We start from the raw sequence: 27,373 nt of genomic DNA on the forward strand, positions 1-27,373 counted from the left end.
CTGAACCTTGTTTACCCGGATATCGTTAATCCGAACCATGTTTATTGACCTGGCGCTTGTCAACCCGATCTTTGTTTATCTGGACCCCCCGCTAATCCAGACCCTCCTTAATCAGGACTGCGTTTAGCAGGATTTTGATAATCCGAAATCCCCATCTTCAAAATAATTATTGTTGACATTGAACATCCAAACACATTAAAAAAGGGATTTGGATTTTTTCATTGGTTTGAACGAAACTGACCGGTTTAAAGGGATTTCATTGTACACAGTAATCGCCTTAATCAAGAGGATTGTGTGATCATGAGTTTATGAAAGCACGATACGCAAATGCAGAACTTGCTTTGTAGAAAAAGTTACAAAACAAGTAGTTTTTATGTTCTTAGGGGATATGCACATATGTAGATTTTTATGATTTTTTCAAGTGACAAATGTAAGCGTATACAAGAACGTTGAATAAAGTCATCTGATGGATGAGTTTGGTTTATGATAGCTAATATTTATACATAAGCAGTGTGAGATACAGAAGCGATTGCAGTCCTTATCATCAATGTCCTAACGGGAATGTATACACCACCTTCCTCCATCACCGTGAATTCATTGGGCCTGTACGCTGCAGTCGATGATATTCACCAACCTATCAAACAGCGGAACAGGTCTGGTTCAAGGGACGGGGAAACTAACGAGAGCTCTGACCAATGAGCGCTCAGGTTACATCTAACTAAAGGTAACATGTCTCGTGCAGCACGTGCCCTTTCAGTCATCTACTGCACACACAGTTATCTATTCATATAATTATTACCCCTATTTTGACTTTACGCCAAATGGCGGTTAATCGAGACTGTTTCTTTGTTTGGGATTAAATACGGTAGGGTTCGCTGATATAAAAGTCCTGCAATAAGTTGGCTTCTTCTGACTTCGTTGAGATACACAATGTTCTATTTCGCCGGTCGACTGTAACTAACTCTCGTCATTATTACACCGCAGTTCACGGGTGATAGAGGAACGTAATGGATTCGAACCCGGTAAACATCGACGATGTTGGATACTGCATAGATTATGCCATTTAGCAAGCAAAGTGAAACTCGTCCAGAACGTTCTTTGGCGGTCGTGTCCACTCAAACAACTCTCAAATTAAAAGTAGGACAGATTAGACGCTTGTGATCGTGAGCTTTTACTAAACACTTTTACTCACTCAGTTACTTTTACTCACGCACGCACCCTCCAGGCAGCCTCAGGATATCATATGGACCTAAACTATTGCATTCCTAACAAGTTTCCAGTCGTTCGGAAAACCTCGGCAATTCAAACATATTGTGCCTGTGGTCATTCCGATTGAAACCAACTTCGGACTTTGTCGGAATTTACCGAGGAAATTCGAATGATTTTGATTGTGAGCAAGTATCTAGGCGACGTCATGGTGACGTCATGAGAATGACCATTCTTCTTTGCAGAGTCCCTCTTTACATGCTTGGCATAGCTCGGCGTTGTGTTGGTTCCTTGGTTTCCCGGCTCGTCTGTCTATTCTCAGTGGCGGGCGTACAAAGCCGTAGTAGAGCTGGCCGACTCGGTTGTACACGTTGCCGATGACCTGCAACGTGACGGCACATAGTTAAGTGACCTTGAAATATCTAGGAATAACTGCACTGTGATTCCATTGCATGTTATTGGTTTTACAAAAAACAATGTTTAGGGTTTTGGAAAGAGTTCCTTACGTACCCCCGCCTATTTTTGTGATGAGCAAACACTATAGTTTAGTCTATAGTTTATAGTTAAAAATTAGGTGGGGGGTACCGTGTACGTAAGGAACTCTTATCAGGGTTTTTTAGGTTTTTCTTTGTTTGTTTTTGGTTAAAGCGTTCGCTCGTCACGCTGAAGACCCGGGTTCGATTCCCCACATGGGTTCAATGCGTGAAGCCCATTTCTGGTTTCTCCCGCCGTGATATTGCTGGCGTAAAACCTAACTGACTCACTCACTCTTGCACCTACCTTGACAACTTCTTCTGGGTACCACATGGCGTGTTCATAGGACCCATTCTTGCACTTCTGGCACTGCTGGCCGTAAAGCTTGAAGAGGACGTAGCCGGAGTTTGTGGCGTAATTCAGGTGGAACCAGAAGATGACACGTCCTTTCATCGACGTCCAACCATGCCCGCACTCCTGGAAACAGAAACAAGATATATGAGACGTGTGTTCGTATTTAGATCAATCCAGAAAGATTCAGAATGACACAAGGGGTGATTTCTACTTTCCACTAGCCAAGTTTCCCTTCATATCGAGCAATATTCTAACATCTCCAGCATTTGGTGTTTACATTTCACAACTTTGAGCATTCAAGCGCGCTCTTTTCACTAGGATTTCAAAGAGCATGTTTTTCTCCTCTTCCCTGGTGCTTTCCGAATGTAGACGAATCTCTGAAAAAAATTCAACTTGGAAACAAATTCTATTTTTGTTTATTTAAAATTGTTTTAGGTGACATATGAATTGAGTGAGTGAGTGAGTTTAGTTTTACGCCGCACTCAGCAATATTCCAGCTATATGGTGGCGGTCTGTAAATAATAGAGTCTGGACCAGACAATCCAGTGATCAACAGCATCAGCATCGATCTACGCAATTGGGAACCGATGTCAACCAAGGCAGCAAGCCTGATCACCCGATCCCGTTAGTCACCTCTTACGACAAGCAAAGTCGCCTTTTGTGGCAAGCATGGGTTGCTGAAGACCTATTCTACCCCGGATCTTCATGGGAAGCCTCAGTAAAGCTTCCAAAGGGTTGTATGGTAGACATATGAGAAAATTGCAAACTTTGACAAATATTATGTCGGATACAATTTTAACTTACACGTAGTCTGTCATACAGACCTAGAAAATATATCCAAGAAAACCCTGTCAAGTCTAGAATGTGTGGCAAGTCTAGAATACCACTGCTCCTTTCATTATATTTAATTTAATTTTTTTTTTCCTTAAATTTCTGTAAACTATGTTCATTTCCGAGGCGAAACGTTAGTCTAGCTTGTACCGTACGTTCCGATTGTGCTTCCTACGTTAAAGACATGGCGTTACAGAACACCGGGTGTCCTCCCACCATCGCATATCAGATATGACCTACTTTCACCCTGGCTCATTGTGCTTGATCGTGTGCTTGACGTAGACTTGTAAACATGTTGAATATTGACTATAAAAACATATCTTTCATCTCGCTGTACCATTAGATGTTACTCCACGGCACGTCTGTCGGTTGTGATGTATCACCTCGAGACGAAGTCTACGTAGTATTTAGGTCACGTTCGCGCGTTCAGTTTTCTTTCAGTTTATCTAAATAGGATGATGTTTTTTTCTGTATTTTTCAAAACGTGCGCGGGTCTTTGTGCGCAGTTTCGTAGACTGTATCTCGGTTATGTTAACAGTAGCACGGGCTCACCTTCGACTGGTTTTGTATCTATACACCTCGATAGATGTTAAGTATCACTCTTCCTTATCTGGGACGGTGGGGTAGTCTAGTGGTTAAAGTGTTCGCTCGTCCCCCCGAAGACCCAGGTTCGATTCCCCCACATGGGTACAATGTGTGAAGCCCATTTCTGGTTTCCCCCGCCGTGATATTGCTGGAATATTGCTACTCACTCAATATCTCCTTACGATAGGACTGTGCTTTCGATAGTGTCTAAATTACACTCATATGAGTCTTTTCTTGTGATGCCAAAAGCACAGAAAGAGCACGAACAGGAATGAAAATATTATTGCTATGGGATAGTCATAAAAATCGATTTTGGTTTCTGTATTTGTCTTTCTTCGCAAAAAAACAAAAGGATATACATTTCATCAACGTTAGAGGATTCCATTTTTTTCAAAATGGTAATTATAAATAGAATAAATATGTTAAACTGTGTAATATGATACACAGCAAAGGTTATTTCAATGATGGTTATTAAAGGCAGTGTCTGTCATTGGAGGAAGACGATGCTCAACGACAAACATTCGGTAAAAGGGAGGCAACTCCGAATTCCTATCATCCTGTGTCAATGGCAGAAAACGTTTAGCAACCTCAATGAGCAACCTCAATGAGACGTCAGTGGTTTAATCAAAACGAGGATTACGGACAGATAGTGGAATCAGAGTAACCTGGACGACAGGTGACGTAAAGTGCGGTTTCTTCCATGTGGAGGTTGGAGTGGAGGAGTAAATAAGCTTTATCTGATTAGAGAGATGCAGAACATTATTTGCGAATCCTGCAATAACAAATGGATGCAACTCTGATCAACGAATCAGGGTACTTCATCCACTGTGCCCCTTGCCCATGTTTATAGGTCTCAAAGTATTTTTGTGTTTCATGTCGATTTATTTACAGTTACAGCAAACTACGGTTGTAACGAACTCAAAGGGACCAGTCATTTTAGTTGGTTATTACCACAGTTCGGTATATGGTCTCATTTAGTTCTTTAAACTCATTTCGACTGAAATATACAAGTGGGGCTTTGAGAAGAAAAACAGTTCGTTACACATTCGTGTGTTCGTTATAAACGTGTTCGTTATAAACGTAGTTCAGTGTATCATTTACAATTCTTAATGAGATTTTTCATCGTTTGTTATAGGGTTGGTTTGTGACATCAGTGACCTTGACCTTTCTTAACGTTTTTCTAAGCGCATGTGACAAAGTCTTTCAGGTTTCCGTTCACATTCTAAACAATGTCTCCATATACACATTCCCACACATTCCTACAGATATTTACACAGTTTAATTAAATACAAACCATCTCGGACCTCATTTGATAACAAGTATGCATTGACACGGTGGGATAAATATACCTGAATATACCTGTAGGTTATAAGCTTAAGTACTCGCACATGAATGAAAACTAGTTAACATTTGGAAAGTGAATCCGTGAGGTGTGACAGCCGGTTATGTTAACCCTTTAACTGCTGGCGGCAATCTGGGCTCATAATGTCCTACATCCCAGCGCTGGATGCTGCATGAATGGACTCCGACAGATCCAGCTGTCTCAGTCGCTCAACGCCACGCTCACTACTCCAAGCATGGCGACAACTGCAAACCACTGTCTGTATCATTCTATTATTACTAGTATATATTAGTATAGATTATCTATAATGATAATAATAATGACATTAAACGCTTATCGCAGTGTCAAACGCGACAGTTTTAACCCGGTCAACCAGGTTTTCACTCTCAGCTTCCTGAGGAGTATATAACCTGAACTGCCTGTGAGATGCTAGAACGTTAATCCATATCTTGTCCTTACGGGTACCCATTCATTGCTGGGTGGTCAGATACATTTTCAGACCAAAGCCACCTGTCTGAGGAGATCCACGTGTACTTGATGCGGTGTGGTCAGGATCACAGCTTAGACTGATCACCTGACCTGTGCTTTGGACACAGGTCAACTAGCCACGACCACCGATTGAACCACTGAACTACCTCCAACAACAGGAGTTTGGATTTACGCCGCTTTTAGCAATATTCCAGCAACATCACGGCGGGGGACATCAGAAATGGGCTTCACACATTGTACCCATGTGGGGATTCGAACCCGGGTCTTCGGCGTGACGAGCCAAGGCTTTAACCACTAGGCTACCCCACCGCCCCACCTCACAGGTGATGGCCACCATACAGTTTGTATTTACAATACAGTATGACATCTGAAGTATTTATCTGTTTAAAGGCAGGCTATGTTCAAACTGGTGGGCCTTAACATATAGGGATATACGAATACCCATTTACTTTCAGTTTTTGTTTTATCATTAAGCTAAATATGACTAAGAAGAGCTTATTTAAATCTTGTCCGTCAAAAAAAGCAAGCCAACAGATATCCCGCCAGAGGAATGTGTGCCAACTTTCCACAAACGGGATGTATATAAAAACAAATCAAGTCAAATTTAAGGACGTAAGATAAGTGTATGACATTCAGAGGAGTAAATATGTCACCACTAAATGAACTGTGTTAGACTTTGAACTCACTTCTGAATCATATGAATCATTTATAGACCGTTTCGTGGAGCCTTTTTAGGTCATTATGTACTTACGCTGTGTGGGGTGTCTTCACATATTTCAGATGAAATTGCGAGTTATGACAATTTTATATTACCAAGTAATTTATGTTTTAGGTACTAAAGCCCGCTGTCATATGCATCGTTCGATTGACACCCACCACCAAACTTACACTCATCCTCCTTCTCCCCACCCTAATCCCTCCACACCACCAGCCCCACCCACTCACCACCACCCACCCCCACCCCCTCTCCAAACTTTAACTCACGCTCCAGTCTTATCCCCCACCAATTTTCCCTTTACAAGCACTTCATTCCATTATACCCCAATCACCTACCCCCACATCCATCATATTCTCACCATTTCCAACCTTGCACCCGCTAACACCGATCTCACCCCTCCCAGTCCATTTCTACCTCCATCCAAGTTCCATCCTAGCTGTAACCACTTTCATTTTATTCTCCACAAAAAATACGTATGCAGACTAAGTAACGCTGGAATATACGATATGTCTCAACTTGTTACCCGATATTAAACACAGTGTCAGTTTTTTCGCCGACAACTGGGATACAACAGGGTGACTATCCTTCACCTTCCCTTTTTCTTCCGAGTGGTTTTACGACATCTCGATAGTGATCATGCGTGCGCATACTGATGCCGACAGGTGATACGGTAGCTACGATGCACGTGAACACGTGACGGAGCCCCTCATGAAGTGCTATACTGATATTAGGTTAAACAGTGCTAGGATATGACGCACTGTAAAGTATTGTAAAGTCATGATTTGGCTCAAAGGTGACGCAAGCGCTCGTGATAAGAACACAGAACACACACCAGATGTGTACAACTTTTTTAAACAGGACAGCAAAGAACATCTTTATTTGACTAGATTCAGGTTGTTATCTAAACCCTTCAGATCTATCTAGAACAAACCGACCTAGATTTCTTGGATCGTGTTTCGCCATTCAAGGCCCCGGATCGCCCGTTGAACAGGGATAGAGTCAACATATTATTATGTGGCTGTGTAAACTCAAACAAATATTGATCTATTCAGTACACATGCTACCTGGTGAAGATGTACACACGAGGAGATAGGGCCTTTCTTACAGAGTGTGTAATATGGGTACCAGTGAACTTAAAGGCGCACTCTCATTTTGATTACGCCTGGGGATGACTTAAACCAAATGGCATTGTAATAGTTCTATACTATGCATAGATACGGATTGGAACTATATGTTTTACTCTGCAAGCAAAAGGATTATAGATTTCCTTAAGGAGAAACGTTTTGTAAACAAAATAGTACTTTAATCCCAAAACCAAAAGGGCATCGTAATGGTTCTTGTTTGTGAGGACATATTTTCTAAAAAGAAATGTTTTCATCCCCAAACCAATTAAAATGACATTATCAGTTCCTTTTTAGAAGAGATACGTATTGGAAATATATGTCTTAATTTTTCATAATAATTTGTACTTGAAACAAAAAGTATTATGACCAGCTTGACTAAACCTCTGTAATTGCTTGACCGATGATGATGTCATGTTTGAACATTTATCATGTTTGATATGAAAAGATACCACGGCAAAATTCTATTTGTCATCCAAAGTCGTTCCATGAATAATAACCGACGCATTGAGAGTAATAAGTAACGTTTCAAGCTATTTTAAACGCCAGACAGAGCAATGACTGTAACGTCATTGTAACCAATGACGTGGTCTGCAGTCTTGACGTCAACCACGTAACATCTCAAACTGAAGTAAGTTTTGGGCGATACACGACACAGGCAATGTCCCAGTTTCACACAAGGCGCTCGTTACATATTGACCCAGTCTTAAACTGGACACACACACACTTACCACGGGGATTAACCCATATCCCCCGACAGTCCCGTTATTTATTCCTTGCCATCATTTTCCTGATTATCATCGTTCAAAAGCTTCAAAAGCTGCTCCTCCTCGTCATCCCTTCTTTCCAACACTTAAAATTACCGCTGATCTGTACTAAAATATAAACAAATAGAAACTGCATTCCAATCGTATTTGTTTCATATCAAATGTACAAGAGGGTATTGTCCTGTCCAGTCTGTCTGGTACAATAAGGTCACTAGGCTACCAACCGCGGTTGCATTTGGGTCACATTTGTTTACAATATGATGGCGTTCAATAGGTGACATTTACTGACTGTTGTTAGGAGCTGATAAAAAAGACTTCTTTTGAAGGTTTCCATAAACAGGCACCCAATTATGTTGTATGACTGGGAGAAAGATGTACTTCAGAACACTTTGACCTATTCGGATGGATGAAGCCGAAACAGTGGTTAAATAAGAATTGGGTGCGTGTAGGGTGAGTCAGCTGGTTGTAGCAATATTGTCACCATATTGTAACAGTTGCCGTGAACGAGTGTAACATTCTGTCTGAACAGCGGGAACCAAACTCAGCGTTAAGCGAACCGAGCGAACGCCTTCGTTCTTGCACTTGGATTCTATGGCTGGATTCTATGGCTGAGACAGGAGAGTGAATGCATATTGTTTGACGCCGCTTGATCTATTCCAGACAAATTTGATTAAAACAAATCGGTGGTCGATAGCATGAGCATCAGACAACACCATGAGGGCTCTGTGTTCCACAGCACAGCCTAACAATCCATATTTACTGTATTATAGACAAGTACAGTGTACCTGGAATATATTCTTCCCTATTGTTCCCACGGGGAAAAGGTAATCAGTGAAAAGTTCATTGTTATTTAAAAGTTATTTATTTTTGCTTTTGAGAATGCTTACTTAAACGTGTTTTACATTTTGAGATGAGGATATTAAATAAGAACGACTAAATAAATAAATAATAAATAAATAAACATAAACAAATAAATAAATAAATAAATAAAAAAGTCACAACTTTAAAAGGAATGTAAATCAAAACAAATGACTAAGAAAATGCAAATATTCCTTGTGTTTCTGAATCGTATAAAGTCAGCGTATAGAAATACGGCACTATTCACCAAAATATTTTGAATAAGTGAGTGTGTTGGGCCTGTCGTTGTCCGATTCAGTTTGTAGACACCTGCATGTCTGTGCACGAATCTGCTTCTCCACTGTCGGGCGATTTGTCAGTCTGGTGTTAGCTATTTGTCCTTCGGCTAATCCTTCCTTTCTCACGAGGGTAAACATCGGAGACAGATAATCCCGTATCCCGTCAACACACCTCTGGCCTCAACACGAATAGATTTCCCGACTTAACAGTTTTACAAGGAAAGAGAAAATCATCTTTGGTTGTGAAGCTCGGCAACCGTGTTCAAACCGCGAACTAGGTACATCTTCAAAGGTTCGTCTTTACTTACTCAGATCCTCCTGGGAATAGTTTTAAGGATATTGTGGCGTATTTCTAAAATAATATAATAGACAATAATAATTTAGCTGCATGAATTAGTTCATGCTTTTGTCGTTTCATCATGTTTCAATCTTTACCTCAGCTGGGGTTGCAGAGTATCAATTTAAACATGTACATAATGAATCAAACTTATGCCTGTCTACTTAATAGCGGACACTTCAACAGTCGGGCAAAAAAAGTATACACTTGAAAACTAGATTATTTAAAAGTTACAAACGTTAGAGAGTAGAAACAGTTGTTGAAAACCGCAGCTATGGTCCAAAAGTACAAGGTTACATTGCCCCAGAACATCGCCATCAACTAACCATATCTTATTTTTTCAGTTTTAGCTGCTATCCAACATATTTGAATATTTTTCTTGGCCCAGCAGATATTATCTCAGCTGAAGTGTATCCTACATAGGATCATAGAAATGTCGAGTTTTATGTTTGTTCATTGTATAATCTTTATACTGTAGCGATGCATGGGCGAGTATACCAAAGGACCAATATTCAGGCACGGGCTGTAGGTAAAGCAGACACGACAATAATACGAATAGAAATTAATATAATTGTGCAAAGCATGTCACCGCGTTTTTGCTGAAACTAGGAATTTGATTTAATCATTGTGTGAAAGGATTAATGGTATAATTAAAGGGATTATGTCGAGCGTGAGGAGCTCTGATAGTTTAGTTTGACAATGAAATCCGGCATGAAGGGAAAGTTTGACGTCACACTCGGTAAATAGTTCATGCATGGTTTAAAACACACAAAAGTGTTACATTAAAGCCTTCACAAGACCCACCGAAAGCAGGTACGATTCAATAGAGCACACTTATGGGTGTAAAACGGGTGTTGATAAAACGTGATTCATAATCAGGGTCGTGTTTGTCGTAAGAGGCGACTGAAGGGATCGGGTATCCCGATTGAGTAGATGATGCTCATGATGTTGATCACTGTATTGTCTGGTCCAGACACGATTGTTTACAGACCGCCGCCATATAGATGGAATATTGCTGAGTGCAGCGTAAAACTGAACTCACTCACTCATAATTAAGGTGAATGTGGGATTCGAACCGTTAACCGCCGGACTCTTGCAAGGTGACGTTAGGACTGATTATCAGCAACCCTTGCTTGTCGTGACAAGCCACTAACGTCATCTGGTTGGGGCGGTGGGGTAGCCTAGCGGTTAAAGCGTTGGCTCGTCACGCCGAAGACCCGGGTTCGAATCCCCACATGGGTAAAATTTCTGGTGTCCCCCGCCGTGATGTTGCTGGAATATTGCTAAAAGCGGCGTAAAACCAAACTCAGTCAGTCAGTCAGTCAGTTATCTGGTGGTCACTTGGTTGACACATGCCATCGGGTCAGTGTTACGTAGATTGATGCTTATGCTATCAATCACTGCATTTCCAGACTCGAATATTTACAAACCGCCGTTATATAGCTAGAATTTCGCTGAGTGCGGCGCTAAACAGCAAACAAGAAACCAAACAACAGCATGACGACATTAGATGCCCCGGACGACACCCACGTCTTCTCAGAGTAGTAGACAGTAGACTGACTGACTGAGTTTGGTTTTACGCCGCTTTTAGCAATATTCCAGCAACATCACGGCGGGGGACACCAGAAATGGGCTTCACACATTGTACCCATGTGGGGATTCGAACCCGGGTCTTCGGCGTGACGAGCCAACGCTTTAACCATTAGGCTACCCCACCGCCCAGTAGACAGTAGATGTTTAGGAGGAATGAGAGAAGTCATCTCTCTCTTTCAACACGATAAATGTCTCACTTGTATTGCCAAATGACTCCAGCTATTTGCAACCCTTTAAAGTATCGGGTCGAAATGTCCCAGTGCGTGAGCCTCGAAGCGCAACGTGCATGTGTGTAGAATGTCACTCGGCAAAGACAGACTCCTCACGCCTCGCGTTGTAGGTACTGACAGTGATCCACAGTGATAACACGCAGAGATGGTTGTATTGTGGTGAAACTGATCCAGGTGATAAACAGGTCATATGATGGGTAAACGAGATCTGTAGTAAGGCGCAAATAAGTAAACAACGTTTGTTGGGAGGCGTAAATACGTGAGCAATATTTGTAGTGAAGTGTAAACAGGTGAACATCACTTGTAGTGAGGTGTAAATAAGTAAACAACGTTTGAGTGAGGTGTAAATAAGTAAACAACGTTTGAGTGAGGTGTAAATAAGTAAACAACGTTTGAGTGAGGTGTAAGTAAGTAAACAACGTTTGAGTGAGGTGTAAATAAGTAAACAACGTTTGAGTGAGGTGTAAATAAGTAAACAACGTTTGAGTGAGGTGTAAATAAGTAAAACAACGTTTGAGTGAGGTGTAAATAAGTAAACAACGTTTGAGTGAGGTGTAAATAAGTAAACAACGTTTGAGTGAGGTGTAAATAAGTAAACAACGTTTGAGTGAGGTGTAAATAAGTAAACAACGTTTGAGTGAGGTGTAAATAAGTAAACAACGTTTGAGTGAGGTGTAAATAAGTAAACAACGTTTGAGTGAGGTGTAAATAAGTAAACGGCGTTTGAGTGAGGTGTATATAAGTAAACGGCGTTTGCGTAAGGTGTAAATAAGTAAACAACGTTTGAGTGAGGTGTAAGTAAGTAAACAACGTTTGTTGGTAGGCGTAAATAAGTAAACAACGTTTGTAGGTAGGCGTAAATAAGTAAACGGCGTTTGAGTGAGGTGTATATAAGTAAACGGCGTTTGCGTAAGGTGTAAATAAGTAAACAACGTTTGTTGGTAGGTGTAAATAAGTAAACAGCTGCAGCGTTTGGGCAAGTTTTTGCGGTAGTGTGGAAACAGTAGACCACGTTTGGTCAAGGTCTTGGGGTAGTGTGGAAACAGTAGACAATGTTTGGTCAAGGTCTTGGGGTAATGTGGAAACAGTAGACAGCGTTTGGTCAAGGTCTTGGGGTAGTGTGGAAACAGTAGACAGCGTTTGGTCAAGGTCTTGGGGTAGTGTGGAAACAGTAGACAGCGTTTGGTCATGGTCTTGGGGTAATGTGGAAACAGTAGACAATGTTTGGTCAAGGTCTTGGGGTAATGTGGAAACAGTAGACAGCGTTTGGTCATGGTCTTGGGGTAATGTGGAAACAGTAGACAATGTTTGGTCAAGGTCTTGGGGTAATGTGGAAACAGTAGACAGCGTTTGGTCATGGTCTTGGGGTAATGTGGAAACAGTAGACAGCGTTTGGTCATGGTCTTGGGGTAATGTGGAAACAGTAGACAATGTTTGGTCAAGGTCTTGGGGTAGTGATGAAACAGTAGACAGCGTTTGGTCATGGTCTTGGGATAGTGTGGAAACAGTAGACAGCGTTTGGTCAAGGTCTTGGGATGGATAGGGTTAACTGGTTCCCCGGGTGGTCAGGTAATCTGGATGATCTACGGTGATTTGGGCCAAAGTTGCACTGTCAAGCTGGCTTCTTTGGAAATCTCACACATATTCATAATAATAATGGACTTTGTGATAGTGGGGTGTCATTGTGAGACGCTTCGCTGAATGTACCCATCAGTGCCCAGCCCCGCGACGTTTGATTGATGCTGTAGGTGGATTACCTCGCCTGGTTTAACACCTAGCTGTTTGTTGTGCAGAGATGCGTTCGGGCATGGCTGGTGTTATACCCACAGTTAGCTGTGAGCCGTGCTGTTACTGAAATGATGTTGACACCGGCTTAAAAGAAATTCACTCACTCAAACGCTTACTCCCTAAACCAGTTATCCATCCACACAAGCGCCGACTCATCTTCCGATTCACTCTACTCCACTCCCTCACTGTTACTGGCTCACTCGGGGCGGTGGGGTAGTCTAGTGGTTAAAGCGTTGGCTCGTCACGCCGAAGACCCGGGTTCGATTCCCCACATGGGTACAATGTGTGAAGCCCATTTCTGGTGTCCCCCGCCGCTTGCTCAACCATACACCCCCACCACCCCCCGGCCCACCCACTCACTCACTCATCCACCCATCCAAAACCCATTCACTCACCCACCCACTCAAAACCTACTCACTCACTCACTGACTCACACACCCAAAACCCACTCACGCACTCATTCCACTGTTCACTCATTCACTCACCCCAGCAAAACCGACTCACGCACTCAAACACTCACTCTTGCACTCAACCGCCGCCATATAGCTAGAATATTGCTGAGTGCACTACAAGACACACTTACAAAACACACTCACTCGCTCATCCAACTATCCACTCACTCACTCGCCCAAAACCCACTCACTCATCCACTCATCCCACCCAAAACCCACTCAATCACTCAACCACTCACTAAAACACTCACTTCCTCGCTCATCCAACTATCCACTCACTCACTCACTCACCAAAGTATCCACTCACTACCCACTCCTTCCCCCACACAAAACCACCTTGTTTTAATGCTGTGCATCGACCAAGCCGCTCATGCATGATGTCATCCAGTTATGGCGATACCATATGTTACCTGCTTTCAAAACTGTCGAGGTATTTGAAATGTTTCAACATTCTGCCTGTTAGATAGCATCGGTATGAATGTGCTGTGTGATAGCTTCTGTCCTGACCATCAGCGAAACATCAGATAATTACCCTTATCAATGTTCTAATCCCGTGTCGTTGTGCCAAACAAGATGTGAGGAATAAATACATGAAGCTGACAGAGGCTGACGTCAGCAGCACTACAACCATATTACGACAATCCCGAAAGGGGTCGTACCTGTGTCAGGTAAACTCGTGATCAAGAGTGTGAACACACAGTACACTGCGCTTGACTCTTGATTGGCCAGTGACGAAGTCCTTCGAATACTAGCAACAGCGTTGCTGCTGATCACTGGATTTTCTGGTCCAGACTCGATTATTTACAGACCGCCGCCATATAGCTGGAATATTGCTGAGTGCGGCGTAAAACTAAACTCACTCACTCACTCAAAAAAGGATAACGGGTTGTCTTGATCACGTACATTGTGTACCCCTCTGACAAGTGTAAATTGGCACGGCTCCCACGGCCGAAACAATATTGCCGAAACGGTTGATGATAAGGGTACTCACTTGACAGGAAAATCGCACTTTGGCGCTATCCTTGAAGGTCCTCCATCGTTCGCTCGGTGGGTAGAAGGTGGGGACGAGGTACCACTGGTGGGGGAAGTACTGGGAGAAAAGGCGGTCGTACTCCCCATGCCACACCAGCTCCATCCTGCAACACAGTAGAACCGTTAGATGTACACAGCATGTACATTGCATGTATATAACATGTATATGGTCAGTTGGCAGTGCGTGTGTATTGCATAATAATGCAGTTGACTGTATATTGCAAATGTTTAGATCACTACTGCATTTCCAAAATTGTGTTCAACCCTCAACAGTATCAACTGCATCAATTTTGTTTTAGGACACATAAAACTCACATATACTGGCGTACAAAAGAAAGTACACACCTGGTGTATTGAGACTATTCCCAAATAAACAAATGTTTGCTAGCAACAGTGTAATTAGGTACGATATCTGATGTTACTGCAACACGTACACAATGTTTATGACTTGTAAGTCACAATCAAAACACTTTCCTAATTTTAACGCTGTTTTTAAGAAAATATGTTACCAAAGCATCAGGTGTGTACTTTCTTTTGTGCGTCAGTTTATAAAGTGATTTCGCCATAAACTAGACAATATGCAAACATCCGTGCAGAAAAAAATTGTCTGTTGACAATAAGTATCAAGAGTATCTAAGTACAATGAGTATAACAGACAAGTATATCCGAATATTACGTTTTTGATCCCACTCACTGTCTGTGTCATAGCAATATGCATTTGTAAAAATTGTCAATTTACTCTAGGCGCCTGGCCTCTTCGCCGCTGAACTGATTGCTTCATTCATTTACTGAAGATTTGACAAAACATGGAAGTGGCTGCTATCACGAGGAACTATCCACACCGTTGGACATTAAAAGTTACTCAGAATGGTCAAGCCAGGTCAATGTTCATTCGGCCTTCACGAACAGCCTCATGGAAATTTATGAATTCTGATTGTAATCATGGACACTCTGTAGCATACATGCAAATATGACAACATCGTCACACAACGAAACTGACGGCATATTTGAAAGTTAGTACGTTTTGTCCAAAATGTGTATAATTGTTCTTTATGTCAATGCCACACTGATGGTTAAATGTAACACAGGAAGCGCATTAATCATTCATCTTACAGACGAGTGAGTATCGTTTAACACGGTTTGGAGCTGATGTCCAGTTCCACCACGGTGTGTGAGGTTGATGTCGGGAAACCTGAAGTGTGGCAGCTCCCAAATGTTCACTGATTCGGTGAAAACCGTGAGCATTGGTAGCAGCTGACAGTGAAACAATGTCCGGGCGAACGGTGATTCGAACCCGTGTTTTGTTTCTGTCGTACCCAAGGCACACAGTTCTACACAGCGGGTAATATATGTATGGGCCCTTTGTTCGCACTCTTCCCCGCCCCACCTCCTAAACTTCATCCCTTTTCTCCGTCTCCCCTTTCATCCATATCTCTCCCCCATAATTTCTTCCCCATGACACTCAACACACACACACACACACACACACACAATCACACACACACACACACACCCGGTATAATGTTAATCGTGCTCGTCAAATAATTGTCTATTAACTTTATGTTTTAACAATATTCATTGTGTTTAGGCACAAACTGTGGCCTCGCTGTTATCATAGAGCGAAGAATGACCCAAGTTATGCATATTCCATTATCTGGAAGACTATCTACATACAATCACTATCACACATCACAGGAAACAGCTGCCGGTAAATTTGCATAATAGAATAATTATTAATTCCCCTGTTCACGTCAGCTTACTAGTGTCATTACAACCAGCTGTTAGGAATGTACGATATTTTGAAAACGGCTTGACATTGGTGTTATTGGTACCAGAATTTTGTGGCTCTTCAGTGTACTGATAACAGGCCTCTGTTCTCTCAACGAGTACTGGTATCTTGACAACTAGTCTCATTTAACTACATAAGAAGGTGCTTACTTGTCGCTGTAAGGAAATTTACAATATGGTTTATTATATATAGACAGTGACATTTCCACTGTAGGTAGAGGGTGTTTATGGTCGTGTATATAGGTTTAGGCTGGGTCTTGGTGTAGCATTGTCCCGTCACAACCAACAAACCTACATACGTACAACTGTACGTTCAGTGTAATATATCATATATGAGTCATCTTGGTAAAGCCTTGCAAAAAATGTGTGAACTGATCAGCTAACAGTATCGATAATCGATATCGGCACTGATTGATGACACGTTACGTGTTAGTCCAGCCTAAGTGGTCAGGAACATGTTCGAATCATGTTTGAACAAGTAATGTTTTAACCAGGCGGGACGTTCCACAAAACTGTCTTAGCGCTAAGGTTATCTGAATCCCGTTCTTAAACACGGCTCACGGCAGTATTAGCGCTGAGATCGATTTGTGTCGATTTGTGTCCAGGAGCCATATTGATCTCGATATTCACATTCAGCAGCAGAAGTTCTGTAGCTAATGAAGACATAACGATTTCTGTAAGGTGACAGTTTTAAGATCCCTCAGTGCACCAACAAGAAGATTTACATGTACTGAACAGTCACAGGTTGGAATCATAAAAAATATGGTTGTTATATATTTTAATTGTGAGTTCACTTTTCACAACCGAAATATTTACTATCCGTTATTCTTTTCAGTATAATAACAGTGAGTGAGTGAGTATGGATTTACGCCGCTCTTCAGCAATATTCCAGCAATATCACAGAAAATGGACTTCACACAATTTACCAATGTGGGGAATCGAACCCGGGTCTCCGGCGTGATGAGCCAACGCTTTAACCACTAGGCTACAACACCGCCCCAATATAATAACTGTAAATATGGTTTGTATCGGAACAATAAACATAAACAAAAAGGAAAAAATGCTTGGCCTCAAACAATCTTAGCTTCCTTCAAATGCTTGTTCTATTAAACGAACCCTACTTGGCTGTGATATATTAGAGTATTAGTGCGGAGGATGTCAAGCTGACTCTGCTAGTTTTTACACCTGCAATTGTTTATTATCACCTGAAACTAACTTCACCGCTAACCGACTGAACAAAAAATATCTGACAAGTGAAATTTGTTGGATGGAAAACTTGGAAATCTATTTTTTCATTGCGGGTCATCATTGGTACTGTTTTCTATGTTCGGGTTTAGAGATAACGTTACAGCTACTGACAAGGCCGAGCGCCTGAGTTGTGTTTAACGGTGCCATCTCCCAGTTTAGGTTCGATTCCGATATGCACCGATTTTGTTTCTAAGTTTGCCTGCACCAAATCCTTTTTCGTTGGTTTTACTAAAAGGGGGGCGGTAGGGTAGTCTAGTGGTTAAAGCGTTCGCTCGCCACGCCGAAGACCCGTGTTCTATTTCCGACATGGGTACAGTGTGTTAAGCTCATTTCTGGTGTCCCCCGCCGTGATATTGCTGGAATATTGCTAAGAGCGTCGTATAACAAAACTCACTCACTCACTACTAAAATGGTAACCTAAGACCAGCATCGATTTGGACTTTCTTAAAATCAACTGATAAACCTTGGTATTATTGGATAACTGGAATATCCTTCAATGAGGCATTAAAACCCCTTTCGCTCAGTTGAACACTCTTTTTTACATTAATTTAGTAATTATTAAGTAGTCCGACGTGGTGTACTCGGTAAAACACTCCAGACCGGATTTGCTGCTTGCAAACCAAGGATCATTATCTGTTAGGGACAAGAACTCAGCCAACCAGCCCAAACTGTCAACCGCCACTCCAACACGCCTATTCAATGTACCTGTTGTACATAATCCCATGTACTCACGCTTGAACGCTCAGAATGACCAGTGTTTAACACCATAGTATAAAATGTGGCCATGTTTCATCGCTTGTCACACGGATGTCGCAGCGGCATGTGTTGACAGTTTCAAGCAGAGCGTTACGAGGGGTCCCCCCCTCCTCACCGCGTCCAGGTCACGGGTCAACGCACGTGAAAGCCGGGCCGCTGGTACATCGGTTGCAGTGAAGATAAATGTCCATTGATATATACATTAACATGAGACTCCACCATAGACATGGGGAGGTCTCCTTGTTGAAGCCGATGCATGGCGTGATTCGTGTAACTTATACCTTCTGTACCTACCGTCACCACGTGGAGATTCTCTGTCTGTCTGTACAGGCTGATCACAGACATCGACTGTCTGACTGTCTGTACAAACATACTATACATGGACTTCGTACTGTCTGCCCAAAGATACTGTACACCAACAGTCTGGCTGTCCAAACATACTGTACACCGACTGTTTGGCTGTCCAAATATACTGTACATGAACTGTATGACTGTCTGACCAAACATACTGTACATCAACTGTCTGTCTGTCTGTCCAAACAGACTAATGTATACACCCACAGTCTGAACCCTGTGAGTTCGTTATAACCGAAGTATACTGAATGTGTCAGTGAATTAAATTCATTATATTCATGTACACCGACCACCACTTCTGCAAGGTTTTGGGGGCGATGAGGTAGCCTACTGGTTAAAGCGTGCGGTCATCACGCCGGAGACCCGGGTTCGATTCCCTGATATTCACAGTTCGTTATATCCGTCAGTTCGTTACAAGCGAGTTCTTTATAACCCTAGTTTAATGCACTGTCTGTCTCTTCACACAATCTAAACAGTAAAAAGGTCACTTGCTGTCTGAGTGTAAGTTAAGACACGCTTTACTGCTACTATATGACTGTCTGAGGTTTCACGGTGCATACATCCTATCGGTTATGAGTGTAATTCAGGTCTGTTAGTGCTAAAATTAAATACACTCACATAATTTCAGGAAAACAGTTCAAAAGGTCGTTAAGATCACGATCACACATCAAGGTCATTCGAGTCATTGCTTGCATCCGGAATGTATTTTGTAATAGCGGCGTCACGGATCGAATAGCTTCAAAAGGCTTTCGCAACTAAAATACCTGACAAAACCAACACAACAAAATGCGTACCTAGAACGTGAAACCACAACACCGATAAAATGATTTCAAAAGACGCAGGTCCATGCGGTTAGATCGTAACAAAACAGAGGTTTCTTATACCCGCAATATGAGAAGTATGGTACGTTCAGTGTCCTACATACCATCTTTTCTAGAATATCTGACTATTGTACCACAAATATCGTCTTCAAAGGAAGGTATTTTATGACATGTTCACAAACAAAAAGTGACAAGACCGTGCATTGCCATGGCTATAAGAAATGTCTGATAAAAGCGGAACCCATTGTACTATTTCCATCATAAGACAATCATGTGTTTATGTATCAATAGCAAAGGTGGACCATAATTATCACCACTTTGTGAGAATTGTTCCGGATTATATTTGTTGTCTTGTCGGCACCATGCCCTTGGGTTTCACTAGAGCGTTGAAGAACAAGTTGGTGAGTTCCTGCAAGTTGATATAACCACGTTCTGATACAATTACACCAGACCCACCAGTAACTCAGCCCAGCCTCTACAATCAGGGGGGGAAATAACCCATTGCCCGACGCCCGAGTCCAGTGTTTTTTTTTCTGTCGGGCAAGCAAATTTGTGTATCACACTGTACCGGTGTCTAGTTGACTTTCCAATGTTAATTGTGTTGTTTATTTAAAAACATCAACAAGAAAATCGGCCAGTATAGTGGAAAAATTATCAGGGCAAGTGATTTCACTTGTGCCACTGTACCGGAGTACACTAGCAATTTTAAAGTTATTTCCACCCCCTGTACATACATATATTTCACCATGGTAATATATGACTATAGGACAATGCTCCCTACTTAGAACTTGGGTTTTAGACAAGCTCCCTTCCATCTTAGTAAACTTACACCATTAAACCCATGACCTCAGGTCAGAGGCATTAGTGTGTGAATATCGGTCAGGGTTAAATCACGGAGAACCATATCTAGTTCGCCGTATAATTCAAGCATGTCATCGAAATGAATAGGATCACCCTGTATATGCTTAAGAGTCTCTATATTCGTTATCGGTTATTACATCATCAAATATGATGACTGTGCCCTACTTTCGAAATAACTTATCTGTGATACAAATGACGAAAATATACATTATGCAAGTAAATCCTGCTGGGTTGAATGAATAATTACATGAGTAAACAGTTGACCTCAGAAGGGTTAACAATGGCCGTCAAGGGCATTTATTCTGTTCCCTGCTTGCTGAAATGTCTTCATCAGAATCATGTGACGGTGTGTAGTGTAGGTTTCCTGCCGTTCCGGCTGACGGAGTTCCTGGACCTGGGATGCCACATCTAGTTTGTGAGCCATCGATACCTTTCTCTGTCTCAGACGCAGTGACACGTGGGCAGCCTTGGATAACTGATATGACGGCAGAGTCGGCCCAAACAGTGTCCTGTGGTGGTGCTGTGGTGGTACTGTGGTGATACTGTGGCGGTACTGTGATGGTACTGTGGTGATACTGTGGTAATACTGTGGTGATACTGTGGTAATACTGTGGTGATACTGTGATGGTACTGTGATGGTACTGTGGTGATACTGTGGTAATACTGTGGTGATACTGTGGTAATACTGTGGCGGTACTGTGGTGGTACTGTGGTGATACTGTGGTGATACTGTGGTAATACTGTGGTGATACTGTGGTAATACTGTGGTGATACTGTGGTGGTACTGTGGTGATACTGTGCGAGTGGTACTATTGACGCTTCGAACTTGAAACGTAACACTCAGTTAATTGACCCAGATCACCGGTCAAGCGTGTTCCATCCTAACAGCAGAACACAACAGCACTACATAATGACACACATAAATTTAATTATATTAGCATCAATAAAAAATCTTCATATGTTTGATCAATCGCAATTGTTATTTTTTCTTTTATTCAATATGGCGGGCGTTTGGACTCGTATATTCGACAACAGATATATGGATCTGGTATGCGAATACGATATTGTGCTGGGTGTGAATTATTTTCTGTTGTACAAACATATCCAATGGACAAATACTAATATATGAAAATGTAATAAATGCTAGATATTTAAGTACTGTTTCGGTGGAAAGCAACAATATGTACAATTGTTGTCTGTGAAATGGAATGATACGAGCAACTGTGTGGAATGGTGACAATGGTCCCAGCGGTTGCTGCACCGGGATCAGAACAACAGAATATTCCTGACAACATCGTATCCAGTCCGAACCGGATAACACGCCCTCCACTCGCCATGGTTGAACATTTACCGTTATGAAAGTAAAAATAGTGTTTAGTTTTACGTCGCACTCAGCTCTATGGCGGCGGTCTGTAAATAATCGAGTCTGGACCGGATAACTCAGTGATCAACAGCATAAGCATCGATCAACGCAGTTGGGATATAATTACATGTTTCAACCAAGTCAGCGAGCATGACCACCCGATCCCGTTAGTCGCCTCTTACGACAAGCATGGGTTACTGAAGATCAATTCTAACATTCTAAAAATTGTAGGTCATTTAAAAGCGCTAACACCATTATGACACCGGCCAATGGATTAATTTTGGAAGTATAGTACACAAGATAGATATGGGCGCTAAATGGTTATCATCTCATTCTACTGGGTACCCATTCACTGCTGGTTAAATAGGGGCACATTTCGAACAAAGACATTGCCTAAGGAGACACATCGTGAGTTTCACGAGAGTCAATGTGGGGCTGGACTATGTGTTGTATTTTTACGTTTAATCGAGACTGGTTACTCTCTGGCATTGACGTAATAGGTTGAAGTATTCTCCTCTTCAAACTGCACTCTTCACATCGTGTTTTTACAGAAACAAACAATGTTTATAACCTCAAACATACGAAAGCAGATTCAGGTTGTAAACCGGTTTCCAGGTATGATTTACTCCATGAGAAATCATGGAGCCTCCTGACACGGGATAGGCCATAAGCTCTGACTTAAACAACATACAAGTATTGACGTCCTTCAACAACATACAAGTATTGACGTCCTTCAACAACATACAAGTATCGACGTCCTTCAACAACATACAAGTATTGACATCCTTCAACAACATACAAGTATCGATGTCCTTCAACAACATACAAGTATCGACATCCTTCAACAACATACAAGTATCGATGTCCTTCAACAACATACAAGTATTGACATCCTTCAACAACATACAAGTATTGACATCCTTCAACATACAAGTATTGACATCCTTCAACAACATACAAGTATTGACGTCCTTCAACAACATATACAAGTATTGACGTCCTTCAACAACATGCAAGTATTGACATCCTTCAACAACATACAAGTATCGACATCCTTCAACAACATACAAGTATTGACGTCCTTCAACAACATACAAGTATCGATGTCAACAACCAAGTATCAACAACACGTCCTTCAACAACATACAAGTATCGACATCCTTCAACAACATACAAGTATTGACATCCTTCAACAACATACAAGTATTGACGTCCTTCAACAACATACAAGTATCGACGTCCTTCAACAACATACAAGTATCGATGTCCTTCAACAACATACAAGTATCGACGTCCTTCAACAACATACAAGTATCGACATCCTTCAACAACATACAAGTATTGACGTCCTTCAACAACATACAAGTATCGATGTCCTTCAACAACATACAAGTATCAACGTCCTTCAACAACATACAAGTATCGATGTCCTTCAACAACATACAAGTATCAACGTCCTTCAACAACATACAAGTATCGATGTCCTTCAACAACATACAAGTATCGATGTCCTTCAACAACATACAAGTATCGACATCCTTTAACAGCATACAAGTATCAACATCCTTCAACAACATACAAGTATCGATGTCTTTCAACAACATACAAGTATTGACGTCCTTCAACAACATACAAGTATCGACATCCTTCAACAACATACAAGTATTGACATCCTTCAACAACATACAAGTATCGACGTCCTTCAACAACATACAAGTATCGATGTCCTTCAACAACATACAAGTATCGATGTCCTTCAACAACATACAAGTATCGACAACTTTCAACAACATACAAGTATCGACGTCCTTCAACAACATACAAGTATCGACGTCCTTCAACAACATACAAGTATCGATGTCCTTCAACAACCCTTCAACAACATACAAGTATCGATGTCCTTCAACAACATACAAGTATCGATGTCCTTCAACAACATACAAGTATCGACGTCCTTCAACAACATACAGGTATCGATGTCCTTCAACAACCCTTCAACAACATACAAGTATTGACGTCCTTCAACAACATACAAGTATCGATGTCCTTCAACAACATACAAGTATTGATGTCCTTCAACAACATACAAGTATCGATGTCCTTCAACAACATACAAGTATTGACATCCTTCAACAACATACAAGTATCGATGTCCTTCAACAACATACAAGTATTGACATCCTTCAACAACATACAAGTATCGACGTCCTTCAACAACATACAAGTATTGACATCCTTCAACAACATACAAGTATTGACGTCCTTCAACAACATACAGCATCCTCCAACAAGTATTGACATCCTTCAACAACATACAAGTATCGATGTCCTTCAACAACATACAAGTATCGACGTCCTTCAACAACATACAAGTATCGATGTCCTTCAACAACATACAAGTATCGACATCCTTCAACAACATACAAGTATCGACGTCCTTCAACAACATACAAGTATCGACGCCTTTCAACAACATACAAGTATCGACGTCCTTCAACAACATACAAGTATCGGCAAGTGCGGTGTCCCTCCTCAACTTCCGCGTTCAGCTATTTTCGTATCCCTCTGACACACTATTTGGTGTTTGTATCTGATTGTGTTTTTACGATATTGATTGTGGTATCGATCAGTAGGTATATACACAGTGATAATGGCATTCTGGAGACATGTGAGTGTGTGGTTGTGAGTTAAGCATGTTTTCCCGTGCCCCATGTGCAATAACAGGCCTATGGAGGGGGAAGAAATGTGCTATGTAAATATTTTGGACGTTTTGACGGTCTCCATTTTAACCTCATTCAACAGCCATCTGACATAAACTGATTATATATTTTAGAATAACTCTGTATAATTTTTCGTAATTTAATAATTTTTTAAAGCCGAAAACCTGTTTATATTTTACAAAGTCCTGGAAATGCATCAACGCATTGCATATTCATACTTGTATGCACAATAGCCTCGTAATTCCATTACTAATGTATAGACAAGTATTTTGTCGTATCTATTGTAGATTTAAGATTGTACATATGTCGAGAATCAAATACATATATGCCTGTATGTCTGACTGCCTTTAAAGTAAAACAACAACACAATGAAAATTTCATAGGTCTGATCATATGAAAGATTTGTCTCTCGAATGTGTGGATGTCTCGAAACATTGGAGTCAATTCAAAGCAACGTAATGCTCTCATATATGCTATCATTGCCTGAAGATATGGAGTGTAAAGTTTCAGTGCATGACAAATGGTTGACAGTGCGAAATGATAAGTGTTGGTAGATTTATTGTAGCAACGTTGTCGTGTTTGAAACCCCACGTTGTGGCGAGGTTCATTGAAGTTGGCGAGATTCCCGACCTCAATATTCAGGCACTCAAGGTAATTCAGTTGTCAGTAAACTACATATCTTCAAGTAGGGGGGCAAGGCAGCAGGTAGGTAGGGGTGGTAGGTGCATAGATAGAGAGGGAGGGAGTTACGAAGGTAGGTATGTAGGTAGGTAGGTAAGGGTAGGTAGGTAGGCAGGCAGGTAGGGAGGTAGGCAGGTAGGTGGGCAGGTAGAGGTAGGTAGTTAAGGGAAGGTAGGTAAGGTAGGTAGGTAATTACGAAAGCAGGTAAGTTAGTAGTTACGAAGGCAGGCAGGTAGGTAGGCAGGTAGGTAGGTAGGCAGGTAAGTTAGTAGTTAGAAAGCAGGTAAGCTAGTAGTTGAAGGTGGGTAGGTAGGTGGGCAGGTATGGAAGTAGGTAGGTAATTACAGGTATGTGGGTTGGGAAGGAGGGAGGGAGAGAGGAAGGGCGGAGGAAGGCGGGTGGGCAGGCAGGCGAGGAAGGCAGTCAGGGTGAAAAGAGGGAGTGGGTAGATGGATGATACAAACAATTTGAAGGACAGATGGGTATTAACAGACAGAGATATGAATCAACTGAATGCATAGATTGACAATTAGATAGACTGACTGAATACATGGACGGCAGGATCCATACATAAATTTGGGCATGAATTGACTAACCCACCCCCACACATATGATTAAATGACAGATGTTTAAAATTGTAAAACGAGAAACAGCTCCGAACACAACCCAGCAAGGGTTAATTATTTATTATTTCTCCACCGTGTTAATCAAATTATGGTCACAGATGCCCTGATAGTACGTCAGTGGGTATCGTATGTTGCATTAATTTGCATAAATTAAATGATCCTCTTTTTTATTTCCAACGTAACTGGACATTCTGATCACGTGGTATACGCTGAGTGGGTGGTGCATATACGAAAATAGTTCAAGTAACGTTTTTTGGTAGATGTCGTTATATCGTCGTGTATTGTAATGCAGAACAACAGATGGTAATGGCAGCCAATGACTGTCGAGGACTGTGAAACAGATGGCTATCAGAAATGCGCATATATTATGGGAAGAAATAATGTCATTTTAATAACAAATCGACGTTGGTATTTTAGTAGGCGGATGTCGGCTTAACACAGGTTCATACAGGTGAGAATTGCAACAACTGATTCATCGTACTGCAAGACCTGTAGGTATTTCATTCTGATAAAGGAAATTATTATTTTCTGAGTTTTTTCTTTTGTTAATTATCACAAGTTGTAGTAATGCTATCATTGTGTCGTCTTTTTTATACCGAAACGACATAAATATTATAAACTAGATCCCTCTGTACCTTGTGTACACTGAAGCACACAACAGTCTCTGCACAATTTTAAGCACCTAACTATCCGTGCATATATTGAAGCACATGTTGTACTGTGTACAAGGAAGCACATAGCTGTGCCCACGAACATTGAAGCACACGCGTCCCACTATGCCCTATGTATTGGAGCACATACAGTCCCTATATATTGAAGGACAAAACTGTCCCTATATACATTTTAAGCACACAAGTGTCCCTCTATATATTTGAAACACATAAATGTCCTCTATACAAACAATTTGAAGCACACAATGCCCGTATTTACATTGAAACACACAAATCTCACATAAGATTCAAATCTGACTATTTTCGTTCAATAAATGTAGTTCAAAAACCTATAAGGATAAGGAATTATTCGAATGTACAAAATATATGCCATTACTGCATGAAAGTCGACGCGATTCTTTGATCAAGCTGTATATTTGATTCCAACAGCAAGAATGATAGAACAGGTTGGCCAGCATCGCAAGATGTCCACCACGCTAGTTGCCGTTCAGGGAGGGGGAGTAACACTCCGTGAAACACCGCGTACAATGAACGCAGAAGCATGGACTAGTTCACATAAGTGTACGCTAGTGCAATATCCCTGCCTTCTAGTTCATGACAAAACATGTTTTCACAACTGTTGCTGAAGTTTTCTTAAGATGGGATGAATCAGTTTTCTTTCAACCACCACGGCAGCCTATATTACACTGTCATAGATATGTCTGAGGGGTACTATCCACTGCCCTAGATCACAGAATGTTAAATAAACAATACATAACAGTAACCGACGTTTTATTTGCTTTAAACTGAATTCAATAGACAATTTAGCCTTGAGTGGTGCATTTTAGATTCATCACCTCGCACGGGTCTCTCGCTGATATCCACATTTCACTGTTATACGGTGAGTGAGTTTAGTTTTACGCCGCACTCAGCAATATTCCAGCTATATGGCGGCGGTCTGTAAATAATCGAGTCTGGACCAGACAATCCAGTGATCAACAGCATGAGCATCGATCTGCACAACTGGGAACCGATGGCATGTGTCAACCA

At 41.5% G+C, this 27,373-nt stretch overlaps 1 protein-coding gene across 2 annotated transcripts in view; it reads right to left on the reverse strand.

Moving 5' to 3' along the window:
• Positions 1 to 207: 207 nt before the first annotated feature.
• Positions 208 to 27,373, reverse strand: part of LOC124273073 (receptor-transporting protein 4-like) — a 66,051-nt gene continuing 38,885 nt past the window's right edge. For both annotated transcript variants that reach the window (XM_046708285.1, XM_046708284.1), the window contains exons 2-4: positions 14,415 to 14,559; positions 1,987 to 2,157; positions 208 to 1,588 (exon numbers count right to left, since the gene is read on the reverse strand). In XM_046708285.1, the coding sequence (XP_046564241.1) occupies positions 1,424 to 1,588; positions 1,987 to 2,157; positions 14,415 to 14,559 (481 nt within the window). In that variant the 3' untranslated portion in view covers positions 208 to 1,423. The remainder of the gene's footprint in view (positions 1,589 to 1,986; positions 2,158 to 14,414; positions 14,560 to 27,373) is intronic.

The sequence above is a fragment of the Haliotis rubra genome, unplaced genomic scaffold (genome assembly GCF_003918875.1).
Source record: "Haliotis rubra isolate DU_JTF1 unplaced genomic scaffold, ASM391887v1 Scf176, whole genome shotgun sequence".
Lineage (NCBI taxonomy): Eukaryota > Metazoa > Mollusca > Gastropoda > Lepetellida > Haliotidae > Haliotis > Haliotis rubra.